Genomic DNA, 20,425 nt, shown 5'->3' with positions numbered 1-20,425 from the left:
GGAAAATTACTTACTGCTGATGGCATCAGCTAAATTCTTCAGCTGCTTTGCATTGTCCAGGACCTCAATCCTTTCAGTGTATGGGTTGTAACGGACTGAGAATGGACGGAAAATTTTTGAGGCAAATTTCCTGAAGGAGAATAGGGAAACATGAATTCTTCCAAATGTTTGTGATTTTTAAGGAATACAGATCATCAATGCAGATTAAATAATGTGTGAAATGGAAAGATGAACAAGGCATGGATTTAGTGTAAGAAATAACAGTGGTAGCAACCACACGTCTTATGAGGTGGGGAATGTTCTAGATTGGGAAGGGATGATGCCATTTTGGCTGTTCTCAGCCTTCTCACAGTTTGTTCTCCCTTCCCCTTTGTGGTAGTTTTTATCTGAACTCCAGCTTTGGTGAGTTTTAAAAAATATTAATTAATAAATGGTTATCCTCATCCTTCAAATAAAGGTTTCCATGATCAGATGACAGGTGAGCATCAGATGTGATACTGATCTGAGACCTTCATGCATTGTGGACACACAAGAAGACCCCATAATAGTTCAACTCTACCTGAGCAGAGGTCAATTGTTTACCTTAACTTTTCCTTTGCATCTTTAAAACTTTCAGCAACATAGTAAATGGGCTGAAATTCAGTAACGGGATATTTCTGAACTGCTGTCCTTTCCAGATTGAGAGGTTCGATGGTAGGCTTATTTGATAAACAATACTAAAGGAGAAAGCAGAAAGGTTTTTATTTCAGACATACGTCTATTCTTCTTCTTCTTGCTGCCAAACCATAAGCTAATCCTATCTAATAGTCCCTTTGAATACCACACTGCTGTGGAGAGGGCCAGCAGTCACAGCCGGGCTACTCTGTATCAAACAGAAAATACCAGCAGACTTGGGAAACCCCTACGTTTGGAGAAACCACCCTGAGGGTCACTTTTTGGTAGAAAGGCATGGACATAAATTAAATAAATAAGTGCAAAAATGTAAGCAACAAAGAAAACCAAAATGAAAAGGAGTATTGTGCATGCTAACTCATCACAGAATATAGAGTGATGGATGGGGGGAAAAACCCACAGGGTGGATTGAATGCTTAGAGTGAATGGCTTGCTAGAACTCAAACAGCAGCACTCCTTTTAAGAAGGAGACACTGCAAGTCTGCAAGAGAAGCTACCTTCTAGTTTTACTGTGTCCACTTGTGCTGAGAGAAGAGTTCTTATACTAACCATCCTCAATCTGATGCCTTCAAGATGCATTGAACTGCAACTCATCCCATTGTCAACCCTGTTCTCTGCTACCTGTTCCTTCTCCTACCTGTATGTTAAGAGAGAGTGCTTCTAATGGCTTTTTCAATGCATGAGAGTTGAATTACAATTCTCATGATCTCCAACCATATCCTAGCCTGAAAGTGAGTTTCTGTGCCATGGAGAGAATGAGCATTCCATAAAAATACTCATGGGGTTCCATTCATTTTCAGGGTGAGCACAGGGCTGCTTGGCTGATTGTAAAGTAATATTGTCCAGAAGACCTGCTCCATTAAAAACAGAGTGATTTAGCCATCGTTACATTCTGACTTGCAGAAATAGGGACAAGAGTCACATATCCGTACCTGCAATTCACCAAACGAGGACAGCAGTCCAGCCCCATAAGCCTTCATCGAATTGCCTTCCTTACAGAGCCCAAATTCCACCGTAAACCAGTAAACCTGGTATAAAGTAAGGGATAAGGATTACCTGTACCTCTTGTGCACAAAATCCCAAGCACTAAGCCCACAAACGTCACTAGCCTGATTTTTTTTTAAATGTTTGAACTAGTTTTCTTTGACTAAATATAGGACTGCACCCTCAAATTCTTACTGAATGCTCCAGTATTCCTGCCTTCCTTTGCTAAACTTTACCTTCATTAGCGGCATACAACACAAGCATTGCCCAAGTGGTCGTAATCTATTAATGAATGGTTAAATTCTATTAACACTATGGTAGCTAATGGAATAAACTGCTATTTGTATTAAATGTACCATAAGTTGCATGCAAACATGGATTTATTATTCCATGGAGGGATTTCATTAGCATTTGGTGCCCAATATGTTTGCTGGTGACTTTGGTACCCACCAGCAAACATATTGGGCACAGAATGCTAATGTGGCCAATCTGGCAATATACATGAATATTGCTCTGAACCACACTGAAAGCACAACCAAAATTCTAGAGTTACCGTAGCAAGTTTCTCAATGTAGTCATCTGGAGCTCCCAGGGAAGCCAATCCAATTTCCTGTCAAAATGAAAGGTTATTATTCCATTTTTTAAAACACAATTTTTAAATATTAAAGCTGAAATATTCCCTTTATTGTTTCTGTTGTTGCTGTAAAATTTTACTCTATCAGAGACAAGCTTTGTTTTTCCAGCCTCACCCTCCACTTTTGATAGATCCTCTTTTCTGCTGGTCCTGCAAAAGGGAGGGAAGGAGGTGGGGCAGACCTCAGGATAACGTGGATCCTGACCTCTCCAGTCTCCTTCCCACTCACTGGAATGCCCCCCTTTCCCCCTCTCCAAGTTTGCTTTACCGTTCTTGGAGGTCAGGGGTTGGTGCTGCCATTGCCAGCGGAGGCTGGAACACTGTTTCCAAACTCAATCCGAAATATACAGTGGCTCCTCAAACACTGTCTAGGGCCATAGCAAGATTCCCTAAGTGCTCATTTAGTAATTATCCTACCTTAGTGAGATAATGTTTGTGTACATTACCAGATATTTTGTGGACATAAGTTATAGAGGGCTAATAAAGGCAGCTCAGTGCTTGAGGAGAGTAGTTCCCCTTCTTTATACCATGTCCCAAATGTAGTTCCCCGTTCTCCTGGCCCCTCTGTTTCTCAAAACAGTCTTCTCTGCTTGTTTCAAGCACCTTGCCTCAAGATTTTTCCAGGATGCAGGGAAATGCAAAGAAAAAAGCCCACTTCATGCTTTACTCACAGAAAGGGCCAAAACACGTAGAAAAGGACTCTGCGGCTACCTCACCCCAGGAAGTGGGGCTGATCCTGCCCTGGCTGCAGTTCCCACGCTGCTGGGAAATTTGGCAATTGCTTGGGAAGCCCACTAATGTGGAGAGATCAGTGCACCTATAGATTGGAGGCTTTTTCCTGAGCAATCCTGTCTGTCCGTCCATTGTCATCATGAAAATAAAGGCTTTGCTTACTTGGGAAAACTGAGCAAAACTGGGATCAGCAAACAGGGGGACATGTCCTAGAAGTTCATGGCAAACGTCACTAAAAGAAAAGCAATTCAAATTAATGCTGCAGGAGGGAAATATTATTGGGTTAGAACAAAGAAATAAAGCAAATTTCATCAGACTAAATAAGAGAATAATCCTATGCATGTATCATCATTCCTCCCTGTTTGCTTTCTTTTGTTTTTTGTTTTAAGCTGCAAGGGGAATACAGGGAATTGTATGATTTTTTTTTCGCCTAATTGTCCATAGGCTTGTAGCCCAACTAAATGAACTGAGATCTATACTTGGCTTTCTCCATATATTTTCAAAACTATGTACATGTTGGGAAGATCAGAGCATGTTTTTAAAGCTCCTTCATTTTACAATTTTATCATTGTTATTATATTGTATATGACATTTTATGATATCATAACAGATATACAACTCCATACATTTTAATTTCTGGGGACCCTTGTTGATGAAGGATGGCTTATAAGTGGTAAGAATGAATGAATGAATGAATGAATGAATGAATGAATGAATGAATGAGGAACAGCAGAACCAGCTCAGAGCTAGCAGGTGCCATGAGCCTCTCCAGGAAGCCAGTCACCAAGTGCCATTTAAGGACAGATCCTGTTTCCTGAAAAATCCTAGCAGACAACCACCATTCCTCCTGGGTTCATGATCCTATTGCTGAGTTTGCCCTTTTGCCTCTCTTCATGCTTGCAATGGCCTCTTGGAACACTCTTGTGATGCCACCTTCAAACTTCTCGAGCCTTTCTTAACGATGCTTTAGTACACATAAAAAGCCTGGTACAGCCATGGTGTGTAGCACGTGGCCCAAAAGCAGCATGAGACCCTCTCCAGCAATTTTGCAGCCCTTGACTATGGCCACTGACACCACTACCCCACCAGGAAGAACCCTGCTCTGCATGCAGAAGGTCAACCCCAGCCTCTCCCAGTAGGATTGGAAGAATGCCTGCTTGACACCCCAGAAAGCCATTGCCAGCCAGCGTCAACCATGCTGGGGCGACAAACTGGCCCAGTCCAAGGCAGCTTCCTACATTCCTCTGCAATTCCAGCGATTCTTCTGGAAAACAAGGTGTGTGCCACCTGCTCATTATTTTGTAGCAGAATCGCTGTATTGGCAGCGTTCACTGCAGCCCACCAAACAGTTGTTCCTTTTAGCTCTGAGTGGCACAATTCTACTGGGAAGCAAGGCGCTACTCATGCATCCTGTTTCCCAGCAGACCTGCTGAGATGCTACTGTCCCTGTGGCTGTTTCTGGCCGCTGTGGCAGGGCAGAGACGCAGCCTTCAGAGGAAGCCGTATGAGCCCCAGCCATGCAAAGTTGCATACCTCACGTCCTCTAGCCCACTATATCTGGTCCATACATCTGTACCTGAGATAAGGCAGTTCTTCCACATGCTACTGCCGCCTCCTCCATCTTCTCTCAGATGTCAGATTATTGCCATCGGCCCTCTACTTGTATTCTGTAAAGTGTCGCACTTACGCTACGAGTAGGTCACCAACAAGCCTCCACTCTTCTCTCTGCTGCCCCCATTCTGTGCTTCTGACAGTAATACAAAATACTTACGGTTCTGGTGTGTACATTGGTCTTGATGAGTGGCGAATGTACTGCGTAGAGTGAAATACTCTAAAAGCCAATCCAGCCAAAAAATCCCGAGATGACAAGAGACCAGCCACAGGACGAAGGCGGAATCCTGTGCAGCCTTTAAGGAACAACAAAGCTCCAGGTTACAAACTGGGTAAAATCATGTTTGGATAGATTGATGTTGACCTATGGGCCATTGATGCATTGTGACTGTATGCCCTGAAACAGGGACAGACAGATTTTGTTAATTTTTCTCTATCTGCATTTCATGGACTGGCATCTTCTATTCCATCATTTGTTCATTCATGCAATCTCATTCATTTGCAGATGTGCATTAGTGCTAATGTGCACTTTCAGAAATGCACATTAGTGCTAATGTGCACATGCACAAGTCTACATTCACACAAGACCACCACCAAAAGTAATGGTGATACTACAGTGGATTCTGTGGAATCCACACAACTCTGAAAAAGCCAATCTGCTGCAGAATCTGCAGGCTGGATTCACAGAACCTCAAACTAATTTGATTCCTTTACAAATTTACCTAACATCCTGCTTAGAAGTAAGTCCCACTGGGAGTTCCTTCTAGGGACTCAGAACTGCAATTACCAGCATCCTATTCCTAACACCGTGACAATGATGTTAGACTCTGGCCCTCTCTTTGTAGCTTTTGCTTACTTCTCAAGAAATTTGAGACGTCTTCCAGCTGAGGAATATTGTCTTCTTGGTAGCCACAGTATTTCTCCAGGAGTGGGAAGACATGGTTGTGTTCATAGCAAGCATGAGTGGGGTACAGAGACTTCAGTTCCCTGAAGACTGTCCCCCATGTTTGCTTCTCTTCCTTCGTGTAGGTAACCTTGGGAATAGGCTGCCCACTAGAAAACAAAGGACCTTTTCACATTAGAGTGGAATAAGTTATGACCTCTCTCTTTCATTCCTACAAACACGATCACCAAAAGAGGCAAATCCATTCAGTTTGAATAACTGAAGAGGTGGAGTTGGGTAATTTTAGGATCTGGACTTATTGGTGTAGATAACAACCTTCCCCAAGCTGGTGACCTTGACATGTTTTGAATTATGACTCCCAGAAATCCTGACTGGACTAATGGAAGTTGAAATCCAAACCACCTGGAGGGTATGAGGCTGGGAAGGCTGGTCTACAGTTACTTCTTCTGATGGCCAGGTGCCTTATTTCACTTCCTTCGAAATAGGTTTCAGTTGTGGAACCTGCTCATGGAATGCCCTCCCCTCAGAAACCTGGGCTTATTTTAGCACCAATTCAAGTCCTGGCTCTTTACTCAAGCCTTTTGGGTCTTATTGACCATAGCTCGTCATTTTTTTTATTTATTTATTTTACAAATTTGCTTGCTTCAGCTCTTCCTTACTAACATGGATTGGTTTCATGCTGAACTGTCTTTATTCTTATATCCTGGCTTGAGATCAATTGATGGGTTAGGGTTCACTAGACACAAATGGATTCCTCAGGTGGTCACCATATTCTGGGTCATGATTCAGAGAGCTCCAGATCACTGGAATAACTTGAGCCATGATTCAAATCTATAGTGCCCAGGTGAAGGCCAACAGTAAACACAGGATTTCATTAGCTCAAGAGTTTCTGGCAACCCTGTGAGGTAGAAAATGTAGCTCAGCTTAAACCCTCTCTACACAATTTTTACATGTTTATTTAAAGATGTTCTTGGAACAGTTCACAGTCATAAAACTAAACAACAATGAAATGTAACAAAAAGTACAAAGTATTAAAATAATATAATATTAAGCATTAAAAGCATTGCTAAAATATTCAAAACACTGAAGATCCAGCAGTAACATTATCAATCAAATAGCAGATTAAAGGCGAAATATGACCCTGGGAAGGGCATTCCACAGTTGCAGGACCACTACTGAGATTCTTTTCTCTGGTAGCCCCGCACCATTGTGAATGTCGACACTCAGAGAAGGGCCTCCAATGGTGATGCATCACCATCGGGCAGGACCATAGGGGACAAGATGCTTGTTCCTAACCCATTTGGGGTTTAAAATGCAACTTAGCAAACATAGACAGAAAATAGTGATCAAGAGAACAGAAAATGGCCTTTGAAAGATTGATCTCATCACATGATGGCTGCACATATTCCTTTTGCCCCAAACTTCAGGTTCAGAGGCATCCTCAGCAAAGTTATCTCTGGTAAGCCATTCCTGGGACATTATGGGAACTTTAAATGGCAGCTAAAACTGTTCTTGCTCAGAGTACAAGCCAGAGAAGAGCAGCATCCATGGTGGTGGTGCTTGAGTACTGGGGCCTAGTAGGGCCCTGAGGATGCTGGGTAACAATGCCAACACGTTGTATTCTTGCCACAGGCTTTGGAACAATACAGCCCTCTCCCATAAGACACCTGTTACCAGCCATAAAAATGGGTTAGGGTTAGGGTTAGGGTTAGGGTTAGGGTTAGGGTTGGGGTTAGGGTTAGGGTTGGGGCACACAACACGAGCAGGAACTCCTCTTTCAAACCACGTTAAACTCTAAAGCAGGAAGACCCCTGTCTGCATTCTTATTTCTCTCTAGTGAACAGAGCTGGTATCTCATGGGTTGGAACTGCCCTCTTTTGATACAGCAAAACCTGCAAGCAAACCTACACAGCTGTCAGAGTTGGACACATTGCCCTGCTTTGACTGAATGAAGACATGGCTGCTCATACAACCAAGCACAGCTTCTGCCATAGTGAACCCCTATAGCTCTCTGAAGGAAGGGGAGAGGGTTGCCCAAATCAGATGGAAGTGTGCATGTAATCCTAGACCTATTAATTTTCCCTCACTTCACACTGTCCCGACTGCAAAGCTATGTGCTGGTTACGGTAGTCCTTCCCTAGTGGCTGAAGATGTAACTGCAGGCTTAACTCACATGGACACATTAATTAAACTCAATTAATGTATTTAAAAACAAAATAACCCCGAGATGGGCATCCCTAAAATCACCTTAGTATGCATTCCAAGTTTCACATGCCGAGATTTCGTGGTCTTGGTACAATGTCCCTGACAGATGGTTGAACACACACACTCACACACACACCTGCTTTTATTATTACAAAATTCTCTGGCAGTCACAGTCTAGCGTATTTTTATTATTGTAAAGTTTACAGGCAGTGACTACCTTTCTGTTCTTTGCAGCTTTGAGCATCTGAAGCAGCACTAATCTGACATACAGCCACACAGAACCTGACCATAGGATAAAGAGGATGCCTTGGATAGATTACCCCTTAGATCTCTCCTCGCCCTAAATTTCTGTGACCCTATAAGTCCACTAAGGTAATGGCTCAGTGGGAGTAGCAAATCTGCCTCTACCCTAAATGCAGGTACAGCGCTGTCAGTCTGTCTCAAAAGAGAAGGGGGTCCTTTGACCCCCCCCTTTGTTGCCTTGACATTAAAACTGAGGGAGGTTATTTCCTCAGAAAATAATTCCAAAACTGGACAGGCAACTCCCCTAGGCTTTTCCTTCCCCCACCCCCAATCAAACAGCCTTTTCCAGCAATTTAATAGGGTTTGTGGCACTGCTGGGATAATACGAGGGATTTTCAGCAGGCTCTTTGTTGAAAATATGAGCGATCCCCCCACCATTCCACACCCCCTCAGTTTTTGCCTGAGACCCCCAATAATTGTGCGATTTTCTGTGCCTCTGCACCAGCTCCTCCTTGATCTCTGGAGCTTTAAACGTGATTTTGAATTAGAGGGAGGGGAAAACCTGGACTGCTATGGTTTCTATAGTGCTGACCTTTTCTAATTAATCCTCGGGCCACCTTTGTAGGCCTGGAGAAAAGAGCAGAGGTTTAAGGCACTGTCAGACACCAATCTGAAAGCAGCCGAGATCAATAGACCAGTGCTCAGGGTGGCAGGTGAGAGGGAGAGGGGTGCGAGTGGGGCGGGGGGATGGAAATGAATGACTGAGGGTTTTAAGAAATGGAGCGCATGGGGTGCCATCTGAAATTCCCTGTCCTTCTGCAAGGATTGACCTTGAGAATACTACAGTCTCAACTCCTGTAATACGCCAACTTGCTGTAACACAGGAGCTGCTGCCTTTTCCTTATGGTTCAGATTGGTAGGGATGGACCAAAATGTATCTAAAATGCTACATTTAAAAACAAATTAGAACATTCAACTGTTATGCACTGCCTCTTTATCCCAGCTGTTCTGTTTTCAAGGACTCCAGGACAGAGCACACTGTCCAAACCATTCAATTCCCACTGCAGCTTTTGGGGCTTTTGCCAGGATCACCCTGTAAGTTCCACTGATGAATAGGAACCAGAACCTTAGTTCCAGTTTCCTAACCACTACACTGCACTAGCTCTGCTGCAGTTGTTTGTAGGGCCACTGACCAACGAAACCCCTCAGCAAGATGAAGAAGCCTAGACCTCTTGGCCCATTAACATCTTGCATTACTTTATACTCAACAGCATGCATTATTTTGCAAAGATTTTAATAAATTGAGCACTAACTGAAGAGTTTCAAATGGAAAAAGTAACATGCCAAGGATCTCCACTATCACCACTTCTATTTATCCACAAATTGGAAGTTTTGGCTACAAAAATAAGACAAGACTCAAAAATTAAAGGCTTGAAAGTAGATGGAGAAGAATACAAAATGAAATGTTACTCTGATGGTATGGTGTTGAAGATCTTAATTTCACATCTATCAATGCAATATATAATAGATCAAATTGAAAAATTTTGGATATTTTTCTGGCTATAAAATTAAGAAGATAAAAATTATTTAAAATTGTTAATAAAACAAGAAGAGAAAAATACGTAAAACTATTCAGAATGTGAAATAACTTCTAATCCAATTAATTACCTAGGAATAAACATGACTGCAATAATACATTATTTCAAGACAACTATAAAATAGTGTGGATGAAGATTCAGAAAGATCTACATAGATGATCCAAACTAAAAATGCCATGACTGGGAAGAATTTCCATTATAAAAATGAATGAATTGGATCTTCTATTTCAGATGAAACCAATTTTCATACAAGGAAATACCTTACAAGAATGGCCTAGCCAATTGAACACATTTATTTGGAAATAATAAGGAAAAACACAAGGATTAGATCTAAAGTATTACAAGATGAAAAAGAAAGAGGAGGTCAAGCAGAACCTAATATTAAATAAGATTACCATGCAGCCTGGTTTACAGACTAAACATCCTGATGAAAGATTATTAAAATTGGAAACAACAGAATTAGAAGAAGTATAGCATAATTATTGGTGGGCCAAGAAATGGATAAAAAAAACTGAACACAAAATAAAAGCCATGAAATCAAAGATAGTTTAATAAAAATCTGGTATTCTATAGGAAGAAGTAGCCCTCCAATCTCTCCTTTGATGTCTCCGATAGAAGCATAGATAGAACTTTTTAAAGAATGACTTAGCTAATATATTTACTAACTAGTTATATAAATAGAATACCAGTTAAAGAGTCTTACAATAAATAGAAAGCCAATTATATCTACTGTATTCAACAATTCAGGGAAGAAACATAACCTATAGATAGTATTAAATATTATTTATGCAATGATCAAATTAGTGTAATTGCTCCTTGAATTTAATTTCTTTTTGATTAAGATTTTTTTTATCTGGGAAAAAGAGGGGAAAATCTATTATTAACTTTTGCCGGGTTTGTGGATATAAGATGAATTATTATATACTTGATACCTGTGTCAAAGCAATTTTTATGTAATAATTATTAGTGTTAATTAGGTATTAATTAAACTATTATTTTTAACTAAGTATCATTATGTCAAAATTGTAGTACAGTTTTGGTAGATGTAGTAACTATTATTGATTTTTGTGGTATTTCCTGAATCTAGTATTCTATGTAATTTTGTACAGGATCCCTTGGTAACTTGTTCTTTTCACATCTCTCTCTCTCTCTCTCTCTCTCTCTCTCTCTCTCTCTCTCTCTCTCTCAGTCTCTTTCTCTCTCTCTCTAAAATAAAATAAAATAAAATAATGCCATGTGTTATTTCTTTGTACACACTGTGGGCATAATAAAAAAGCAGAGGAAAGGGCTTCTTACATCAACTTTGAGAGTTCAGGTGTTCATTTTTCAGCTTCCTAAGCCAAAGTACAGATGAGGTTTTCTCTGTGCACACAGCCTCTTCTCTCCTCCCTTTGCACTAATCATGAATAAACCAAAAGGCTCTGACTGCATCCATACTAGGAGATGAACGTGAACAATTTTAGAAAAAGTGGCTTAATATCCTGGTTTGTCTTACTGGTAGCCCAAGCTACCTGGTTCAGGTGAAACAGGAACCTGCATGTAATTGAAGCTTGCCCAGTTTCCTCATACTGAGAAGGGAGGAGTGAAGAGGTTGCTTGCACAGGCAAAGGCTTGTTCATATCGTCATTTATTAAGCTGAGAACTGATCCTCCAAACGTGATCTTCTGCTCTGCAAGCACCTCTGGTGACACCCTTGATCAGGAGTTCCAAAAGAACAGAAGCTGCAGATCCCTCTGCTCCATGAGTCCTACACACTCAATCAAGGTTCTTTCAGTTATTTTCACAGTGGCCCAAATATTTTGTTGCTCGAAGCAAAGGGCAATATAGTTTCCCAATTTTCACAGTCAGAAACTGCCTAGATAGAGAGTTCAGGGATGGCCATGAGACAGCAGCTTCCACTGTCCCTGTGTGATGCACACACAAAGCCCTGTCCTTCAGCAGCTCACAGCTATTTCCTGCCTCCAGAATCTGTTGCATGGGTCACTCTCCCTAAGGATAGAGGCAGCTGTGAAGAAGCAGAGCCTTTGCTATTACAAAACTTGAAACGTACCTTCTGGAGTTGTGCCTCTAACTTGTGAAATGCTTTTGATAATCAGGGCATTTTATGTAGTGAGCAGAAACTCAATTCTAGATGAATGTGTTCCTTCCATTGCTCCTTCTGCTCTCTCTCTCTCTCCGTGTGTGTGTGTGTGTGTTAGGTGGGCAGGGGTGGAGGGATAAACATCCTACTTAAAAAAATGACAATGCAGCTGTGCTGGGAGTGATGGCGTATTAGATCAAGACTACAAATGATGCATGATTTCAAGCTTGTTTACAGCTCTTACTTTAATAAAAATGAACACCCCCTCCTCTTCCCTGTTTAATGTCAGGCATACAAAATGCTATTGTGTTTGGAGCTTGGGGCTTTGTAGTCACCTCTGATATGGCACTGCAATTAAATAACAAAGCTTTGAGACACTGGAGTGCGGTCCCACTCTGAATGCAATTTGTTTCTGGTAAACTGTAATTTTAGGATAAATGCAATCAAAGGAGGATTTAAATGCAGAACTGAAAGAAAGCCAGCAAGGGAAAATAAACACTTTAGAAAGAATTGGTTGGATAAAGAGGGTGCTGGCCCATCTTCTGCGCTGTCCGATGAATTCAGATTTAATGCTATGGGAATGAGCACATACACTCTCACCATGCATCCCGCTGTCCCTTCCAAGGATTGGCCCAATCACTTCTAGTCTTGTGGTAAATCATTCCTGTATTTCTTTTTCAACCATTTAAGTTATAGTGTAAACACTGCTTTTTGTAGAACTGCGCCCAAAGCAGCTAAAACCAAGCCTTTGCTCCATCACAATCCTTCCTGTTCACAGCATCCACCAGGGGTACCCAGCCTTTTGGTACCCCTGAGCACATTTGGGAATTTGAGAAACTGCAGGCATCACCCTAAAATGGCACCCATGGAAGATGTGGCAAGTCACAAAATCAATGCCATGTGGATCTGGTTAGTCAAGAGGCGTGTGTGGGTGGGATGGGGTAGAGGATGGGAAGAAGGGGCAAACTGAAAGATTGTCCCACCCAATCCCCTTCTGTCCACATGGAAGATGTTTCCCCTTTGCTCGATCTCTCTTTCCACTAGGTTTACTGTTTTCTCCCTTCCCCTTCCTTGGCTGTCTTCCTTCTCTCTTGGCCTTGCTCTTTCCTTCCCACCCCTTTAGATTACTTTTACTGTCCCACTTCCCATAGCCTCTCATACAACCCTCACTCAAGTACTGCCACCCATGTTCAGAATCGCTCTCCATCCTCTCCCCCTTCCTCCAGGTCTGTATTTTGCTTCAGCCTAACCCTAACTCATAAATATATCTTGGGGCCAATGCCGGATGTTTGCCCTTCCCAGCCGCACCCTAGCCCCAAATACATAATTTTTGTACCAGTCTCAGGAGAAGAAACCAGACAAATACTGGCAATGCCTTGAGAACTACCCTGCACAGCCATTAAGCACTGCTTTTTAAGCTAGAAAGAATTTCTCCAGTCCAAGACATTTTGCAGCCTAAAAACAATATGACACCCTCTTCCATTTCATGTGCAAGATCTGTCTGGACTATTTCTTCAACACTGGTGTTGGAGCAGAAGCCTCTGTTGACCCTGAGGATGGCAAGCTGGCTTAGTGAGCACAGGGCAGGCCTCAAGGCACCCCACTTTCTCTGCAAGATCCGGCTGCCACTCACCCGCCCATCTGCCACCTGTGGCAACTGTTTCAACTTGCCCAATGGTAGGGCCAGACCTGCCTTTCCATGCCCACGTGCAGCAATAGATGTGAGCTGAGACAGAGTCTCACTCTCAGCATGGTTAACGCAAAGCATCTGGCTGCTTTATGCCACCCAGAGAAACATCTGCATTGTCCAAAGACTGAGCGTATCCCCCGCCCCACACACACACCCAGTTTCATGACAGAGAAAGTACTGCTTTTGGATACATTTTATTCCTTACTGTCTATTGTACACTTACTGTCTGTAGTTGTATGCTATATCTGCAAATTCCTTTCTTCTGGCCCGGTAAACAGGATCTTTGAAACCCTGGAGAAACATCATGAAAAGTACTGCTTTAACTCTATAAGCACTTCAGAACACAAATATGGGTTTAAGAAAAAACGCAATATTTCAGGTTGACTTAACGATGTTCAGACATGCCATTTCAGGTTTCAGGGAGGAGTAGAAAGGCAAAAACATGAGCCCTGAACCCAGGAATATTCAAGTTCAAATTGCAGAAGTAAAGTGTATTAAAGGATAATGTTTTAATACATGATTGAAAAATAACAAAAAACCTTTTAAAAAAAGGATTTCCAGATGCCCTGAAGTTTCACAGTACAATAATACAAGAATACTTGCTGGAAAAAATATTGAAAACTATTTTCAAGCCAGATTTTAACTATTTAAATCCCCACATAAAACAATTCATACAGAACAGAAAATTACCATGACCATCTGTCTGTCTCCTCAAACAATTGACAATCTCTCCTAAACCCCAGGTGCCTGGGGAAGGAAAAGTGTTCCCATCTGTTTATGACAGGGAAGGTCTAATTCAAATGTATTTCACAGCTCGTAGCCACTGCTGAAAAGGCTCTGCTCCTGGTAGATTGGAGGAAATCATTGGTAGAATTTAAAGCCCCAGAGGACTTGTAAAGGAGAAGGGTGATATTGAAACTCTGATGAGATGGGTTTTGAAAGCTCAGAACTTGCATGTGTAGTTGGGCCTAGGAACAAATGGTAACCAATTCAGCTGTGTCAGAGTGTGTTCTTGGTGGCAGCAGACAGATTGCCGCATAACTTTGAGCTAGAACCTGTCATTGTTGCGTAACTCTATAAGACACACCTTATCTAGTATGATGCTAGTTTAGCAGACCAAAGCCAAATAGATGCCCTGGGAAAGATTCAGGTGCCGGATTAGACTAACAAAGGGCTCTGATTTGTCCATGAGGCTAATGCTCTTTGGTGCTGCAGTCAACAAAAACAGTGAGGTGTTTTCAGATGATTTTTTTTTTCATAGCCTACATTTAATTCCAAGCATTGGCTAATTGTCCCCTGGTTGCCTCCAAATATATCCAGAGGAAAAGGATCATTATCTAATTAATACTAGTCCTTGGATCTGGCATGTGTACATCTCTCACTTCAGCGCACTGTTACGTTTTCTGTGGGGGACGACTTTGTCTTATTTTCAGCAACTGCAGTCTTTCATCCCGAGAGTAGCTCGGAGAGGAGCCTTTGATTCACTCATTCTTCAGAGCAATCGGGCTTCCATTTATTCCGCTTCCTTCTAGGACTCTGCCAAATATTGTGTGCCAAATAATTGTACAGGATACGTAGTCCATTTTAGATTACGCTGGCAAGCTAGTGAAAGGCTAATCGCTTTGCCTCAATTAGTGTAATAGCAGTCTTTTAAACAAATTTGCTGCACTGCATGTAATTTACTTACAAGTACTCAGCCTTGGTTAAATTAATAGCAGTAATTCTGGCTGCACTGCATCTCCTGACATTGAAATAAAGTAGCATTTTCTTGTCCTCTATGCATTACAGGATGAAGGGCTCATTCATACAAAGGTTACTTCCAAATCAGGGGCAGCCTCTGAAGGATCTGGGGGGTGGAAGGACTTCTGTTATTGGTAGATCCTTTTCTAGTAAGGGTACCCCCAAAATGAATTATTGTTAGGCTGCCATGATAAACTGATCTTGGCCCAAATATTATATGTTATTCTGCTCCTTTGAGGAGTTTCTATTTCTATTCTATTGCCTCTCCCTTTAGCCTAGCTCTAGAGAAAAATAAAAAAATAAAGGAACACACTTTGGGGTTTTTTTTGCTCAAATCCCAGAGATTCAGAATTTATGAAAAAGCCTGTGAAATGTCTCAAGAACACCAGGGGTCTTGTTTTATCAGAAACCTTCCTAAGAAATACGGGAGATTGATTTAATATACAGTAACAGCAGAGTTACATTTGCAGCAAAATGGAAAGCAGAAGACTGCCCAACCAATGAAGCTTGTAAAAATAAGCTAGCTGAATATGCCATGGTGGCAAAATTAACCAACTATGCAAATAGAAGACCAGTTAAAGAATTTAACAATAAATGAGAAGCTTATTATATATATATTAAGTCATAAAAAGGAAATCTAGCTAATGAATTTCATGATAAATAGAAAGCCTGTTAATTTTTATTTTATTGAAAGAAAAAATGGAATAGTCAGATATTATGAACACATAATGTATACAATGATTAGATTAGAATAATTGTTCTCTGAAATAAGGAAGGGAAGAAGAAGGGGAGAAGGGGAAATGGGTGGAGAATGGAAGAGAGGAGGCAAGAGAGAAAAGATGGGGGAATATTTTTAATTGTAATAGGGTTTATGGATATGATGTTGGATGAATGATAGCTTAATGTTGCCTATGTTAAAGCAACTTTTCATCTGAAATTATTAGTTGCTACTTAACTAATTTAACTTGCATTATGTATAATTATGTGTTATCATGTAAAATTGTAGTTATAAGTTTAGATAATGTAATGATCATTGCTGATCCTTTGTGAAATTTCCTGCCTTGGGTTTTATAAGCAATTTGTGTACAAGATCCCGTGATAACTTTTTCTTTTGCTCATTTTATGTTTTTCTTTCTGTTTCTTTTTGTTTATAAAAATAAAAAGAACAGCAGGGGTATCTTAGCAACCACATTGTCTTCCTTGTGGTTCCAAAAGTTTTAGTTATTAATTGAATGTGTTTTAATACAATATAGCCACAAGGCAGAGAGTGGGGAAGAAGCCACCCAATGACACAGCATTTCAAATACAAACCATTAAAGGCAATCTAACTCACCTAGTTACATGTTACCTGCTTGACCAGAATCCTGGGTTTCAGTGCACATCCAAAGTTCTTTGTAAGAGAAATGGTGTCAGGAAGAATATCTTGGCAAACTTACCATAAGATTACAGGGAGACCCAATAGAGCAAAGTCTCCTGAATTTACGGGAATCTAAGATCAGAAATTCTTCTCTATAAAGAAATAATCTACATTTCTGAAAGCAGTGGTCTAGTTAGCCAATCGGAAAATGATATGGAGGCTAGATCCATATTTTTAATTTCCGGATATAAGCACCATTATGAAAAGGAACTCAAAATATGGACACTTTTTCAGAGACAAAGATGGTGTCTTCATCATAGGATTTCAAAATCTCAGACAATCCATATGGCACTATTGAGCTACCTCAAAATTAAAGATACTTCACACATACTTTTATGTGAAACTAATACCCTTTAGGAGACCTTCAAGCTCTCCCCCTTTCTCATAAACTCATAAACTCTGGAGCTGAAACATTTCCAAAGGAAAGGTGTTGATCGCATGTCTGTATATTCCCCAAACATGAAAAAGAACAATCCCTGCATTACATCCTGTATTTTGAAGGAAACCAGTTCAAAACAATGAATCATGGAACACATCTTGGAAATCTTCATTCAGTGTTTTTATGATTTACATTTTCATTTTGAAATTCTTTGTGCCCATGAGACTATATTTTTAAATATATATTTTAAACATATTTTAATACTATTGAAATATATTAATATCTTTTTTAAAAAAATGAAAACTGAAAGTCTAATTTGGGTGAGTGGGTTAAAAACAGAGGGAGAGGTTAATTTTTTTTTCTTTTTTTCCTTACAGGATGATCGGCATCCAGTTCTGCTCCATAGCTGAGAATCTGGTTGGCAAATCTGTCCAGTTCTTGAATAGTTCTTGGGAACCATGGTACTACAGCCACAAAAGAAACACAAATTGCATTTAGCTTCTTACTTCATAAGAGGTAAAGAGTACGGGATTGTAAGTCTTACTTAGAGTAGATCCGCTGAAACGGAAGGGACCTAAGGTAGACTAACACAGGATGTAATCCACAAAGTTTAATTCTACTCATTTGGTCAGCAGTTGCTTGACATTACCTGTTTACCATGAAACAAAAGTAGGTAAGAAGGAAGGAGTGAAATTGTGTGAAAGACCTAAATGCTTATCTTCATGACTTATTTGAAGAATCTTGGTGGCTATTGATAGGCCTTTGCCATACAAGGTCCTCAGTGAGGAATATATTCCACTTACACATTTGTCTTTATCCCTTTGTATTCCCCTTCCACAGAAATCACATGAAGATCACTTTTAAAAAGTTCTGCAAAACTAGAGCCACTTCCTGGGATGGAGATACACTTAAAAGGTCAGAGACAATGAGCTGAAAACCACATCTCTCTATACAAGGTTGTGACCTCAGTGGTTTTAAAGGATGCCTTGTTGACCCCCTCTTCTGCTTTCAAATAAAAAAGGCCGATAAAACAAGTTGTTAATGTGATTCTATGGCAGGGGCGGCCAGACTTGCTCAATGGAAGAGTTACAAGCAGGTTTACATGGGCAGTGGCAGCCGGTGGTGAGTGGGCACCCTGGGTTGGTGTTGGAGAGCCAGAAAAACCCCTCAAAGAGCCACATGAGGCTTCCAAGCTTTGGTTTGGCCACCCCTGTTCTGTAGTATTATCAGAAATGTTCTACATGCCAACAGGCATGGTCCTCAGTTAGCACGATGCACTTAAAAATTACCAAGCACTTATGCAGATGAGCATGCAATCTTCTGTGTTCCTACCCAAAAGGAAGTTTCACGGAGTTGAATAGGGCTTACTCCAAGGTAAGTGAAGAAAGGGCTCCAGCCTATAAATATACATTTACATGGAAGTAGGTGCACCAGCCTAATGAGAGCTCTCAAGAAACACAATCAGGATTCTGCTGCACAGGGTATATGCAGATAAGGGCACTGAACTATAATCCAAGACTTCACGTTACTGATGCATTAATATGGTGCCACTTTTGCACTTAATACATATCTACTGCTATCTGCAATGTAACAGGCAAAAAATAAACCAGCAAAGCTTTACAACCACCACCCCATTCAATCATCGTAATACTATTATACTACTGACCACTTTTACAACAAATAAATAAAGATGTAGGTTCTACACCTGGAGAACACCGGGAGTTGTCGGATATCTTTCCCCGCTGTTTAAACATGCATGCAATTCTGTCCTTAACATTCGTCAGTCTTTATGAAGCCATAGGGTATCTTGGAATACAACTCCCATCATCCCCAGCAGCATAGTCATACTGGCTGGGAATGGTGACAATCGCAATCTGACATAACTGGGCAGCTCCAGGCTGCGGGAGGTTGAGCTAGGCTAGCCCACCGGAACAAAGCATTGAGGCAGCAAGCACGCATACTGTCTTGCCTTGGTGTGCTGAATTTCTTCTTCAGTGCCTCCGCTCAAAAGAAAGTTGCAGGTCATATGGCCAACCCCCTCCCAAAACGGTGCTGAAAATGTGCGTTTGTCTTTACAAATGTGGGAAATATCCGTAATTTCATCACTAGAGGGCAGTAGCAGCAGCAGCAAAATCTTTGTGAACCTACAGCTTTATTTATTTCTGGGACTTGACCTTAGCAGGGTGAATTCTTGGGAACAGTAAGTGAGTCCCAAAGACCCATGACTACATAATAAATACAAGCCCCGCAAAATTCCATCCATACAGGTCCCTCTGAAATCGGATCCAGTGAGAAACAGCAACCCAAACCAAACGTTGTTAAATTGCTACAGTAATTCCAGGAGAAATGGTTGTATGAATAGACTCTGTGCTGACAAACACAAGTTTGTATGTGTACATGCACACACCTCTTTGTTTTGCTGATCCTTCAGCACGTTTACTTGGGAACAAGTCCCACTGAACTGAATGAGTTTTGCTGAGGTCATGCACAGGAGGACATGTACAGAATTGCACTTGGAATCGTTGATATTTCCCCTCTCCCTGCACACAGCACCCAAATATGGCACAGGATGCCTGTAAACCTGTTCATTTGATTTGTACATCTTCTTCTTGCCAGGCACGTTTCTTTATTTCTCTGAGAAAATGGTGAATCAAAACACAAACCATCATGTTGCAAGCTAGGGCTCCAAAATGATGGGAGCCATTTTGACTGAGCCCTGGGAAAGGAGCAGGCTATTTTGAAAGAGCAGATTTAATCAAAGCTGCATGCAGATGTCCTTCTACTTATATGGAAAGGGAGGAGGGTGATATGATGGTGCTGCTGCCATGTGCTTTATCTTCTTGCATTGGTCAGAAAGGAACATGAGAATACTAGGTTGCACAGCCAGGGACTAGGACAGCGTTCTCCATCCTGGTACCTTCTTGATGCAAGTCCCATTATTCCAGCCAGCATGCCCCCCGGATGTGTTTGATTCCCATCCTTCTCCCAGCTGGTGTTTCCATTTGCGTCAGATTGCAACCCCCGTCATTCCCAGTGGCCATGCTGGGTCAAGATGATGAAAGATGCTGCTCCAAACATTGAGAGTGCACCAGCTTGGAAAAATAGGTCTGGATCTGGACGATACCTAAATGGGGGACCGCCTACAGAGTATAAGGCAGATTCTTGTGTTTTCAGTCAAACCACTGTGTGGTTCCAGTGTTGTCAGCATTATTTGGTAGTGACTCTTGAGGGTTTCAGGCAGAAATTTTTCCAGCCCTGCTTGGAGCTGCTGAAGATCAGACTTGGAACCTTCTTCATTCAAAGCATGTGAAGAGCTGTATATAAGAACTCCATATAAACCACTTTAATTCCCATGATGGAAGGAACTTAGGATATAAAAGTACTAAATAAATAGGCACCTACCTGCACAGACATGAATATGTGACCTGCGTACCTGTTTTCCTGGGGTATTCATGTGTCATTTCTGTCTCCCTGTGTAAGCCCCTTTGCACCCACTGTAACAAACGCACGGGTGCCTCCCACCCATCTTAGCCAGC

At 41.3% G+C, this 20,425-nt stretch overlaps 1 protein-coding gene across 2 annotated transcripts in view; it reads right to left on the bottom strand.

The window, feature by feature from the left end:
* PAH (phenylalanine hydroxylase) overlaps positions 1 to 20,425 on the bottom strand; it is a 41,098-nt gene that overhangs the window by 2,235 nt on the left and 18,438 nt on the right. The window contains exons 4-12 of one of the 2 annotated variants that reach the window (XM_044441165.1): positions 17,265 to 17,353; positions 13,577 to 13,644; positions 5,490 to 5,686; positions 4,794 to 4,929; positions 3,185 to 3,254; positions 2,210 to 2,266; positions 1,605 to 1,700; positions 583 to 716; positions 15 to 130 (exon numbers count right to left, since the gene is read on the bottom strand). In XM_044441165.1, coding sequence (XP_044297100.1) covers positions 15 to 130; positions 583 to 716; positions 1,605 to 1,700; positions 2,210 to 2,266; positions 3,185 to 3,254; positions 4,794 to 4,929; positions 5,490 to 5,686; positions 13,577 to 13,644; positions 17,265 to 17,353 — 963 coding nt within the window. The remainder of the gene's footprint in view (positions 1 to 14; positions 131 to 582; positions 717 to 1,604; positions 1,701 to 2,209; positions 2,267 to 3,184; positions 3,255 to 4,793; positions 4,930 to 5,489; positions 5,687 to 13,576; positions 13,645 to 17,264; positions 17,354 to 20,425) is intronic. The other variant, XM_044441166.1, reaches the window with a different exon arrangement.

This window comes from Varanus komodoensis, unplaced genomic scaffold (genome assembly GCF_004798865.1).
Source record: "Varanus komodoensis strain SLA01 unplaced genomic scaffold, ASM479886v1 scaffold39, whole genome shotgun sequence".
NCBI classification, from domain to species: domain Eukaryota; kingdom Metazoa; phylum Chordata; class Lepidosauria; order Squamata; family Varanidae; genus Varanus; species Varanus komodoensis.
Note: the sequence above shows the minus strand (reverse complement) of the source record. Positions and strands in the feature narration are given on the sequence as shown.